General features: G+C 46.7%; 1 protein-coding gene across 1 annotated transcript in view; it reads right to left on the reverse strand.

The window, feature by feature from the left end:
- The window catches only part of LOC106596422 (ZZ-type zinc finger-containing protein 3), a 30,826-nt gene that overhangs the window by 15,405 nt on the left and 1,937 nt on the right, over positions 1-13,484 (reverse strand). Inside the window, exons 2-7 of the mRNA XM_045714400.1 lie at positions 11,728-11,866; positions 10,077-10,224; positions 9,557-9,684; positions 2,474-2,545; positions 1,663-1,764; positions 1,157-1,252 (exon numbers count right to left, since the gene is read on the reverse strand). Coding sequence (XP_045570356.1) covers positions 1,157-1,252; positions 1,663-1,764; positions 2,474-2,545; positions 9,557-9,684; positions 10,077-10,224; positions 11,728-11,866 — 685 coding nt within the window. The remainder of the gene's footprint in view (positions 1-1,156; positions 1,253-1,662; positions 1,765-2,473; positions 2,546-9,556; positions 9,685-10,076; positions 10,225-11,727; positions 11,867-13,484) is intronic.

Genomic DNA, 13,484 nt, shown 5'->3' on the forward strand with positions numbered 1-13,484 from the left:
AACAGCATCGTCAACAACAACAGCATCGTCAACAACAACAGCATCGTCAACAACAACAGCATCGTCAACAACAACAGCATCGTCAACAACAACAGATTGCTTCTTGTTCCTGTTTTACTTCATTATTGAACTAAACACAGTTGGTGTGAATCCCCCCCCCCCCCAGACACCAACTGCCCGGCAGCCAGAGAGGGTAAACCCTGACCAGGGGTCTTCAAACCTCTCTGTAATGAGGCAGACTTAGACTGGTCTCGTCACCATGTTTTAAAAATGCATTTCATGAACTTATTATCGACAATGCTTCAACTGCTTCAATAGGGGGGGGGGGGGATGTCGCTGACCTTAATAGTTTGCTAGCGAGATGGTTGCTCCGGTTTAAGCCAGGTGTGGTGAGTTACATAATTAATGTGTAGTTCAACCATGTCCCCCCCCCGAGTCGTAGTTGTAATCCATGTAACTCTCGTCTTTTAAAGTAAAGTGGACGTGACTAAATATGGTCATTTAAAACTAATGAACGCAATTAACTGAAATCTTGTTTTCCATAGTGTTACGTCATCTAATTATTAACAAAGTGGTTAATTGGTTAATTGGTGCGGGAGCGTTTGAGGAACGAAGGTCCATTTCTCTAAACTCATGGTTGAGCATCATTTGACATTGTCCTTCCATAGCAATTTGAGATTTGAGGTGTCCTGTATGCTTTCGGGCAGTTGATTGAACCTGTCCTGGTAGACTCTCTTTAGTCCCAGTAAAAGGGAAACGTTAGGCTGCGTATACACCTGGAAAAAAGGGGGTAATCCCTAGTTAAGCTGTTTAGCGTTTAGGCTGTAGTTTTAGCTGCAATAGAAACCCTACTGAGAGGCCGAGCTATAGACTCGCTGTCATCTGTAATTATTTGTACGTTTTACATTTACATTTACTTTCATATCCTGAACGTTGCTGCTATGGACAATTGTTTGAGACAAGCCGTGTATCTTGAGATCCTGCATCATATTGTGTCTGTATAATATCCTCCCTTGGCTAATCTGAGTCCTCTATTCTACTCTCCTCGTTCCCACCCAGCCCCTCCCTTGGCTAATCTGGGTCTTCTCCCTCCTCGGGGAAATGTCTGGGGAGAGGAGAGGTTTGAGAACCACTAAGGGAGGGGGTACCTAGATACCTTTTTGCTGTAGATAGACATGTTAGGGGACCTCCCAGGAACAGAGATTCCTGCTTTAGTCAGCTTGATGAAGTACTTCTGAACGCGGCTGGCCACCTGCGCACGCACGCACGCACGCACGCACGCACGCACGCGCACGCACGCACGCACGCACGCACGCACGCACGCACGCACGCACGCACGCACGCACGCACGCACGCACGCACGCACGCACGCACGCACGCACGCACGCACGCACGCACGCACACACACACACACACACACACACACACACACACACACACACACACACACACACACACACACACACACACACACACACACACACACACACACACACACACACACACACACACACACACACACACACACACACACACAGAGAGAGAGAGACAAACTTTTAGCTCAAAGATAGATAGTACATTGTTGTACGTGTGTGTGTGGTGTGGTGTGGTGTGTGTGTGTGTGTGTGTGTGTGTGTGTGTGTGTGTGTGTGTGTGTGTGACCTGTTTAGCGGTCCTGTTGCCCAGGGCGTCAGCTATCTTCTGCCAGCGTTTCGACTCCACCTCCTCAGGAGAGAACTTCAGCAGCAGATGCTCCAACTTTCTCTACACAGAAACAACTCATTTAGGATGTTTATTAATAACTTTCTACACAGAAACAACTCATTTAGGATGTTCAATAATAACTTTCTCTACACAGAAACAACTCATTTAGGATGTTTATTAATAACTTTCTACACAGAAACAACTCATTTAGGATGTTCAATAATAACTTTCTACACAGAAACAACTCATTTAGGATGTTTATTAATAACTTTCTACACAGAAACAACTCATTTAGGATGTTCATTAATAACTTTCTACACAGAAACAACTCATTTAGGATGTTCATTAATAACTTTCTACACAGAAACAACTCATTTAGGATGTTCAATAATAACATTCTACACAGAAACAACTCATTTAGGATGTTCAATAATAACTTTCTCTACACAGAAACAACTCATTTAGGATGTTCAATAATAACTTTCTCTACACAGAAACAACTCATTTAGGATGTTCAATAATAACTTTCTACACAGAAACAACTCATTTAGGATGTTCATTAATAACTTTCTACACAGAAACAACTCATTTAGGAAGCTCACTAATAACAAAAAAAATAAAGAAAACACTTTAAAGAGAGGAGATCTCAGATCTGTATGATATTGTTGTACACTCTTGGCTGAGACAACTAGGAGTTTTAAAATTAGTCGAAATGTATTTATTAATTATTTGTAAAACATTTTTTTTTTTTTAAATGTCCCATCAGTACCTGTTCCTCCGTGGTCCACAGCTGGTTGAAGGTGTCGGGTTTACTCTGGTGACACAGCCGCCCTCGGATCCTCTGGGGACAGACAGACATGGTTAAGACCGCGGAAGGACACCTAATATTGTGCAGAAGTTGAACATGTCTATACACTGAGCGGAAAAAACATTATGAACACCCGCTCTTTCCATGACACAGACTGACCTGGTGAATCCAGGTGAAATCTATGATCCCTTATTGATGTCACTTGTTAAATCCACTTGGAAATCGGTGTAGATGAAGGGGAGGAGACAGGTTAAAGAAGGATTTTTAAGCCTTGAGACAATTGAGATATGGATTGTGTCAGGCACACCGGTTTGAGTGTGTCAAGAACTGCAACGCTGCTGGGTTTTTCACGCACAACAGTTTCCAGTGTGAGTCAAGAATGGTCCTCCACCCAAAAGAAATTCAGCCATCTTGACACAACTGTGGAAAGCATTGGAGTCAACATGGGCCAGCATCCCTGTGGAACGCTGTCGACACCTTGTGGTGTCTCGTCGAACTGAGGAAGTTCTGAGGGGAAAAGGGGTGTCCTTAATGTTTGGTATACTCAGTGTATACTATGAATATAATTTGTTTTACTGAATACTTTTCTACTTTTTATTAGCAAAAGTCATGACAGATTGCAAGTTAACATTTTCACTGTGTACACTTTTCTTTATCGCGTGCATATGACATATAAAACTTAGATTTCAAGAGCGCCTTGGTTTTTAAAGATTAGTAATAAACCCTCAAATCAAAAAGTCTGCACCCCTCTGACTGACCGGTGAACACGTCAAGTCAAATTAATATCGTGTTTGAAAGACAAAGCATGTCAAGTCGACTGTGAATAAATACTTTCTGTCTATGAGAATCCGTCTGGCTAATTAATGTATTTTCTTACTAGTTCTGACTCTGCTACTTTGATGAAAGTTTGACTGACTACGGTGCGTTCAGCCTTATTCTAAAATGTATCTTTCCCCCTCATCAATCTACACACAATACCCCATAATGACAAAGCAAAAACAGGATTTTAGAAATGTTTGCAAATGTATAAAAAAATTAAACCTAAATATCTCATTTACATAAGTATTCAGACCTTTTACTCAATACTTTGTTAAAGCACCTTTGACAGTGATTACAGCCTTGAGTCTTCTTGGGTATGACGCTACAAGCTTGGCACACCTGTATTTGGGGAGTTTCTCTCATTCTTCTCTGCAGATCCTCTTAAGCTCTGTCAGGTTGGATGGGGAGCGTCGCTGCACAGTTATTTTCAGGTCTCTCCAGAGATGTTTGATCGGGTTCAAGTCCGGGCTCTGGCCGGGCCACTCAAGAACATTCAGAGACTTGTCCCGAAGCCACTCCTGTGTTGTCTTGGCTGTGTGCTTAGGGTCGTTGTCCTGTTGGAAGGTGAACCTTCACCCCAGTCTGAGGTCCTGAGTGCTCTGGAACAGGTTTTCATCAAGGATCTTGCTGTACTTCGCTTCGTTCATCTTTCCCTCAATCCCGACTAGACTCCCAGTCCCTGCCGCTGAAAAACATCCCCACAGCATGATGCTGCCACCACCATGCTTCACCGTAGGGATGGTGCCAGGTTTCCTCCAGACGTGACGCTTGGCATTCAGGCCAAAGAGTTCAATCACGGTTTCATCAGACCAGAGAATCTGGTTCTCATGGTGTAAGAGTCCTTTAGGTACCTTTTGGCAAACTCCAAGCGAGTTGTCATGTGCTGCAGAGATGGTTGTCCTTCTGGAAGGTTCTCCCATCTCCACAGAGGAACTCTGGAGCTCTGTCAGAGTGAACATCGGGTTCTTGGTCACCTCCCTGACCAAGGCCCTTCTCCCCCGATTGCTCAGTTTGGCCGGGCGGCCAGCTGTAGGAAGAGTCTTGGTGGTTCCAAACTTCTTCCATTTAAGAATGATGGAGGCCACTGTGTTCTTGGGGAACTTCAATGCTGCCTAATTTTTGGGATATCTTTCCCAGACCTGTGCCTCGACACAATCCTGTCTCGGAGCTCTACGGACAATTCCTTCAACCTCATGGCTTGGTTTTTGCTCTGACATGCACTGTCAACTGTGGGACCTTACTGGCAGTAAATCTCAGTAAGACAAAAATAACGGTGATCCAAAAACGGCCCAGTAGCCAGGACGACAAATACAAATTCCATCTAGATACCGTTGCCCTAGAGCACACCATAAACTATACATACCTCGGCCTAAACATCAGCGCCACAGGTAACTTCCACAAAGCTGTGAACGAGCTGAGAGACAAGGCAAGAAGGGCATTCTATGCCATCAAAAGGAACATAAAATTCAACATACCAATTAGGATCTGGCTAAAAACACTTGAATCAGTTATAGAACCCATTGCCATTCATGGTTGTGAGGTCTGGGGTCCGCTCACCTAACAAGAATTCACATAATGGGACAAACACCAAATTGAGACTCTGCATGCAGAATTCTGCAAAAATATCTTCTGTGTACCTCGGCAAGACGGAGCTGCTCTTCCTCCCGGGGAAGGACTGCCCGTTCCATGATCTCGCCATCACGGTTGACAACTCCCTTGTGTCCTCCTCCCAGAGTGCTAAGAACCTTGGCGTGACCCTGGATAACACCCTGTCGTTCTCCACTAACATCAAGTCGGTGACCCGATCCTGTAGGTTCATGCTCTACAACATTCGCAGAGTACGACCCTGCCTCACACAGGAAGCGGCGCAGGTCCTAATCCAGGCACTTGTCATCTCCCGTCTGGATTACTGCAACTCGCTGTTGGCTGGGCTCCCTGCCTGTGCCATTAAACCCCTACAACTCATCCAGAACGCCGCAGCCCGTCTGGTGTTCAACCTTCCCAAGTTCTCTCACGTCACCCCGCTCCTCCGCTCTCTCCACTGGCTTCCAGTTGAAGCTCGCATCCGCTACAAGACCATGGCGCTTCCCTACGGAGCTGTGAGGGGAACGGCACCTCCGTACCTTCAGGCTCTGATCAGGCCCTACACCCAAACAAGGGCACTGCGTTCATCCACCTCTGGCCTGCTGGCCCCCCTACCTCTGAGGAAGCACAGTTCCCGCTCAGCCCAGTCAAAACTGTTCGCTGCTCTGGCACCCCAATGGTGGAACAAGCTCCCTCACGACGCCAGGACAGCGGAGTCAATCACCACCTTCCGGAGACACCTGAAACCCCACCTCTTCAAGGAATACCTGGGATAGGATAAAGTAATCCTTCTAACCCCCCCCTTAAAAGATTTAGATGCACTATTGTAAAGTGGTTGTTCCACTGGATATCTTAAGGTGAATGCACCAACTTGTAAATCGCTCTGGATAAGAGCGTCTGCTAAATGACTTAAATGTAATGTAAATGTGTACAACGTAAAACACCAAATAATGCATTCAGAGCAGATTTAGGCCGATACCCGCTAATTATCAAAATCCAGAATAGAGCCGTTAAATTCTTCAACCACCTAAAAGGAAGCGATTCCCAAACCTTCCATAACAAAGCCATCACCTACAGAGAGATGAACCTGGAGAAGAGTCCCCTAAGCAAGCTGGTCCTGGGGCTCTGCTCACAAACACAAACAGACCCCACAGAGCCCCAGGACAGCAACACAATTAGACCCAACCAAATCATGAGAAAACGAAAAGATAATTACTTGACACATTGGAAACTAGAATGCTATTTGGCCCTAAACAGAGAGTACACAGTGGCAGAATACCTGACCACTGTGACTGACCCAAACTTAAAGAAAGCTTTGACTATGTACAGACTCAGTGAGCATAGCCTTGCTATTGAGAAAGGCCGCCGTAGCCAGACCCGGCTCTCAAGAGAAGACAGGCTATGTGCACACTGCCCACACAATGAGGTGGAAACTGAGCTGCACTTCCTAACCTCCTGCCAAATGTATGACCATATTAGAGACACATATTTCCCTCAGATTACACAGATCCACAACGAATTCAACAACAAACCCAATTTTGATAAACTCCCATATCTACTGGGTGAAATACCACAGTGTTCCATCACAGCAGCAAGATTTGTGACCTGTTGCCACAAGAAAAGGGCAACGAGAGAGAGAGGGAGAGAGAGAGAGAGAGAGAGAGAGAGAGAGAGAGAGAGAGAGAGAGAGAGAGTAATGAAGATGAGTGTGGATGTGTTTACAAAATAAAAAAGGAGAGAAGAATACAAAACGATGAATAAATTAAAGACGCATCCCAAATGGAACCCTATTCCATATATCAATCAATCAAATTTATTTTTATATAGCCCTTCGTACATCAGCTGATATTCTCAAAGTGCTGTACAGAAACCCAGCCTAAAACCCCAAACAGCAAGCAAAGCATGTGAAAGAAGCACGGTGGCTAGGAAAAACTCCCTAGGAAAAACTCCCTAGAAAGGCCAAAAACCTAGGAAGAAACCTAGAGAGGAACCAGGCTATGAGGGGTGGCCAGTCCTCTTCTGGCTGTGCAGGGTGGATATTATAACAGAACATGGTCAAGATGTTAAAATGTTAAAATGTTCAGAAATGACCAGCATGGTCAAATAATAATAATCATAGTAGTTGTCGAGGGTGCAACAGGCACGTCCGGTGAACAGGTCAGGGTTCCATAGCCGCAGGCAGAACAGTTGAAACTGGAGCAGCAGCACGGCCAGGTGGACTGGGGACAGCAAGGAGTCATCATACCAGGTAGTCCTGAGGCATGGTCCTAGGGCTCAGGTCCTCCGAGAGAAAGACAGAAAGAGAGAAAGAGAGAATTAGAGAGAGCATATTTAAATACACACAGGACACCGGATAAGACAAGAGAAATACTCCAGATGTAACAGACTGACCCTAGCCCCCGACACATAAACTACTGCAGCATAAATACTGGAGGCTGAGACAGGAGGGATCAGAAGACACTGTGGCCCCATCCGATGATACCCCGGACAGGGCCAAACAGGCAGGATATAACCCCACCCACTTTGCCAAAGCACAGCCCCCACACCACTAGAGGGATGTCTCCAACCACCAACTTACCGTCCTAAGACAAGGCCGAGTATAGCCCACAACGATCTCCGCCATGGCACAACCCAAGGGGGGCGCCAACCCAGACAGGAAGACCACATCAGTGACTCAACCCACTCAAGTGACGCACCCCTCCCATGGACGGCATGGAAGAACACCAGTAAGCCAGTGACTCAGCCCCTGTAAAAGGGTTAGAGGCAGAGAATCCCAGTGGAAAGAGGGGAACCGGCAAGGCAGAGACAGCAAGGGCGGTTCGTTGCTCCAGCCTTTCCGTTCACCTTCACACTCCTGGGCCAGACTATACTTAATCATAGGACCTACTGAAGAGATAAGTCTTCAGTAAAGACTTAAAGGTTGAGACTGAGTCTGCGTCTCTCACATTGGTAGGCAGACCATTCCATAAGAATGGAGCTCTATAGGAGAAAGCCCTGCCTCCAGCTGTTTGCTTAGAAATTCTAGGAACAATTAGGAGGCCTGCGTCTTGTGACCGTAGCGTACGTGTAGGTATGTACGGCAGGACCAAATCGGAAAGATAGGTAGGAGCAAGCCCATGTAATGCTTTGTAGGTTAGCAGTAAAACCTTGAAATCAGCCCTTGCCTTAGCAGGAAGCCAGTGTAGGGAGGCTAGCACTGGAGTAATATGATCAAATTTTTTGGTTCTAGTCAGGATTCTAGCAGCCGTATTTAGCACTAACTGAAGTTTATTTAGTGCTTTATCCGGGTAGCCGGAAAGTAGAGCATTGCAGTAGTCCAGCCTAGAAGTAACAAAAGCATGGATTAATTTTTCTGCGTCATTTTTGGACAGAAAATTTGTGATTTTTGCAATGTTACGTAGATGGAAGAAAGCTGTCCTTGAAACAGTCTTGATATGTTCTTCAAAAGAGAGATCAGGGTCCAGAGTAACGCCGAGGTCCTTCACAGTTTTATTTGAGACGACTGTACAACCATCCAGATTAATTGTCAGATTCAACAGAAGATCTCTTTGTTTCTTGGGACCTAGAACAAGCATCTCTGTTTTGTCCGAGTTTAAAAGTAGAAAGTTTGCAGCCATCCACTTCTTTATGTCTGAAACACAGGCTTCTAGCGAGGGGCAATTTTGGGGCTTCACCATATATAGTGGACTCCCTTTCTACCAGGGACAAATGGAACCCTATTCCATATATAGTGGACTCCTTTCTACCAGGGACAAATGGAACCCTATTCCATATATAGTGGACTCCTTTCTACCAGGGACAAATGGAACCCTATTCCATATATAGTGGACTCCTTTCTACCAGGGACAAATGGAACCCTATTCCATATATAGTGGACTCCCTTTCTACCAGGGACAAATGGAACCCTATTCCATATATAGTGGACTCCTTTCTACCAGGGACAAATGGAACCCTATTCCATATATAGTGGACTCCTTTCCACCAGGGACAAATGGAACCCTATTCCATATATAGTGGACTCCTTTCTACCAGGGACAAATGGAACCCTATTCCATATAGTGGACTCCTTTCTACCAGGGACAAATGGAACCCTATTCCATATATAGTGGACTCCTTTCCACCAGGGACAAATGGAACCCTATTCCATATATAGTGGACTCCTTTCCACCAGGGACAAATGGAACCCTATTCCATATATAGTGGACTCCTTTCCACCGGGGACTCTATGTAGGTAGTAGGGGAATAGGCTGCCATTGGGATGCAGACGTGATATGATATTTGTTCAGGAGAATCTACACAATCAATTAAATTGACTTATTTTACACACACACACACACACACACACACACACACACACACACACACACACACACACAACAGCAGTAGAGCACCAGAAGAAGAGAGGTGGTTTGTTTCCATAGATACCATCTCTTGTCCTCTAGTATGGGTAGAGGAATGGGATGGTGTGATCAGAGACGAGGGGCTGTAAAATGGCAATAACATGGTCATTTGTGAGATCTTTGAAAGCAATTAGTAGAGAAACGGAGGCAGTTATGCCCTAGCTAGCTACATAACACATGTTGTTATCAAGCTGCAGTCATGCCCTGAATACATGGCTTTGGGTACAGCCTGTGGGTTCACAGTGGGATGTGCCTGTGAGTTGTTGTAGTTCTCAAGAGCGTCACTAGAGGGCAGAGCAGAGTACAGGGTTGACGGTTCACCCTCCTCCTTGGGATCCAGAGGGCTTTTTGGTCCGACTGGTAACCTAACTATAGGATAATATATATATATTAAAAACTGTTTGTCATGTCTATCATTTTTGATATACTGTATCTTGCTTGTTCAATTTTCATTGCATTGAAAGTGAATGGTGAACGAGGTTGAAAGGTAGTTCAAGACCTTGGTGTAAATACAGTTGTATTGTAATTCAGAGAATTTTTATATATATATATATATATATATATATATATTAAATAGTGTTAAATAGTGTTAAATCATGTATTTATAAATCAATATTATATATATATATATATATATATATACATGATTTAACACTATTTAACGAAACAACAAAGCTGTTAAGCATTTCCAAAAACAAATTCCATATATTCTAAATGAGGAAATAAACTAACTGAATCAGTACATGGCAGGATCAACTCACCCTCATCGAATATGAGTTTGAGTCTCCTGGTTTTGCGTTTGTTGTCACAAAACTCCCTCTCGAAGTCTCCCAGTCCTGAGGTGTACTGGTCCCATGAGATGTCTGGCAGCTGAACCACTCTCTGGGGCCGCGGCAGGTCCAACTCCACCTGAGGTTAGAGATCAGAGGTCAACAGGAAGTGGCCTCGTAGAATTAGACAAAAAATAAAAAAATCACCCCAGGATTCCCCATGTACGGGCAGGAAACATGTGAACTATTTCCCTCGAAAGTAGCCTTTGGGCCCTAACGTTCCACTTTGTCAGATCGCATCAAGGCTTACAGCCAAGACGAGCAGCTGGAAGCTGCCATGTTGAACCACCTGGAGCGACAGCCTCTTGTTGTGGGAAAAAACGGAGGGGGGGGGTATTTGTATAAGAAAGCCTTGTGATTAAATGTCAATTAGATTTGTATGAATTTTTGGATAGAGATGTTTTTTTTATTATTAGAGAGGGAGATATTTATGTTTATTTATTTTCCCTTTTGTACTTTAACTATTTGCTCATTGTTACAACACTTTTTCTATACATAATATGACATTTTAAATGTCTCTATTCATTTGGAACTTCTGTGAGTGTAATGTTTACCGTACATTTTTATTGGGATTATTTCACTTTTGTTAATTATCTATTTCACTTGCTTTGGCATATGTTTTGCATGACAATAAAGCCCTTCAATTGAATTGTGAGTGTGTGAGTGAGTGAGTGAGAGAGAGAGAGATAGAGTCCCCCAGCCACATCATAAATCATACAGGCACAAACGACTTGAGGGCCCAGCACGAATGGTTAATCTCCACCCTGCTACCACGAAAAGACTTCCACCCTGCCAGGACATCACCCTCAACCGCAGTCCCAACACCTCACACAGGAGCAACAGACCAGACCAGACCAGACCAGACCAGACCAGACCAGCGAGATACCCGTCATAACCGCATTATATACCCGTCATAACCGCATCATATACCCGTCATAACCGCATCATATACCCGTCATAACCGCATCATATACCCGTCATAACCGCATTATATACCCGTCATAACCGCATTATATACCCGTCATAACCGCATTATATACCCGTCATAACCGCATCATATACCCGTCATACCCGCATTATATACCCGTCATAACCGCATTATATACCCGTCATAACCGCATTATATACCCGTCATAACCGCATCATATACCCGTCATAACCGCATCATATACCCGTCATAACCGCATCATATACCCGTCATAACCGCATTATATACCCGTCATAACCGCATTATATACCCGTCATAACCGCATTATATACCCGTCATAACCGCATCATATACCCGTCATACCCGCATTATATACCCGTCATAACCGCATTATATACCCCGATCATATACCCGTCATAACCGCATCATATACCCGTCATACCCGCATTATATACCCGTCATAACAGCATTATATACCCGTCATACCCGCATTATATACCCGTCATAACCGCATTATATACCCGTCATAACCGCATTATATACCTGTCATACCCGCATTATATACCCGTCATAACCGCATTAATGCTACATATACCTATAATGCTACATATACCTGTTATAACAGGCTGTAAGCTATCGTGTAAAGTACAGTACCTGTTTCTGCAGCTGCTCCACAAAGCTGACGGGGTCTCGGAGAGCTTCTCTCTGCTGTCCGGCCAGACGCTCCAAGTCCAGTATACTCTGAGTTCTCTGGGCCTCCAACACACCTACAGTCTGGAGTAACCTCTGGTAACTGGTGGAGGGGGAGACAGGACAACATGAGTCAGGGAATACAACTTCCAGCACCTGGACAATACATTATTAACTCAGGATGGGTCCCAATTGGTACCGTGGTCAAAAGTAGTGCGCTATATTATAGGGAATAGGGTGCCATTTATGAGGGATCAACACTATAGGAGAAACAGACAGCAGCATGTATGTAAACAGGAAACAGATCAGAGGTAGGTTGTGTCTGTGTCCCAAAACAGGAAACACTCCCTCCTCCTCTCTCTCCTCCCTCCCTCTCCCTCCTCCTCCTCCTCCTCTCTCCCACTCCCTCCCTCTCCCTCCTCTCTCCCACTCCCTCCTCCTCTCTCTCCTCCCTCCCTCTCCCTCCTCCTCCTCCTCCCTCCCTCCCTCCTCCTCCTCCTCCCTCCCACTCCCTCCTCCTCCTCCTCCCTCCCACTCCCTCCTCCTCCTCCTCCCTCCCCTCCTCCTCCTCTCTCCCACTCCCTCCTCCTCTCTCCCACTCCCTCCTCCTCCTCTCTCCCACTCACTCCTCCTCCTCACTCCCACTCCCTCATCTCTCCCACTCCCTCCTCTCTCCCTCCTCCTCCTCCTCACTCCCACTCCCTCCTTTCTCTCTCCCTCCTCCTCCTCTCTCCCACTCCCTCCTCCCTCCTCCTCCTCCCTCCCTCCCTCCTCCTCTCTCCCTCCCTCCTCCTCTCTCCCACTCCCTCCTCCTCCCTCTCTCCCTCCTCCTCCTCCTCCCTCCTCCTCCCTCCCTCCTCCTCCTCCCTCCCTCCCTCCTCCTCCTCCCTCCCTCCCTCCTCCTCCCTCCCTCCTCCTCTCTCCCTCCCTCCTCCTCCTCCCTCCTCCTCCTCTCTCCCACTCCCTCCTCCCTCCTCCTCCTCCCTCCCTCCCTCCTCCTCTCTCCCTCCTCCTCCTCTCTCCCACTCCCTCCTCCTCATCTCTCCCACTCCCTCCTCCTCCTCCTCCTCCTCCTCTCTCTCTCCTCCTCCTCCTCACTCCCTCCTCCTCATCTCTCCCACTCCCTCCTCCTCCTCCTCCTCCTCTCTCTCTCCTCCTCCTCCTCACTCCCTCCTCCTCATCTCTCCCACTCCCTCCTCTCTCCCTCCTCCTCCTCCTCACTCCCACTCCCTCCTTTCTCTCTCCCTCCTCCTCCTCTCTCCCACTCCCTCCTCCCTCCTCCTCCTCCCTCCCTCCCTCCTCCTCTCTCCCTCCTCCTCCTCTCTCCCACTCCCTCCTCCTCCTCTCTCCCTCCTCCTCCTCACTCCCACTCCCTCCTCATCTCTCCTTCTCCTCCTCTCTCCCACTCCCTCCTCCTCCTCCTCTCTCCTCCTCCTCACTCCCACTCCCTCCTCCTCACTCCCACTCCCTCCTCCTCTCTCCCACTCCCTCCTCCTCCTCTCCCTCCTCATCTCTCCCACTCCCTCCTCATCTCTCCCACTCCCTCCTCCTCCTCTCTCCCACTCCCTTCTCCTCTCTCTCTCCCTCCTCCTCCTCACTCCTCCTCCTCCTCTCTCCCTCCTCCTCCTCCTCCTCACTCCCTCCTCCTCCTCTCTCCCTCCACCTCCTCCTCACTCCACTCGGAGGGCAAAATGGGGTGGGGAGGGGGTGGGGTCCTAATG

The sequence above is a fragment of the Salmo salar genome, chromosome ssa03 (genome assembly GCF_905237065.1).
Source record: "Salmo salar chromosome ssa03, Ssal_v3.1, whole genome shotgun sequence".
Taxonomy (NCBI): Eukaryota; Metazoa; Chordata; class Actinopteri; order Salmoniformes; family Salmonidae; genus Salmo; species Salmo salar.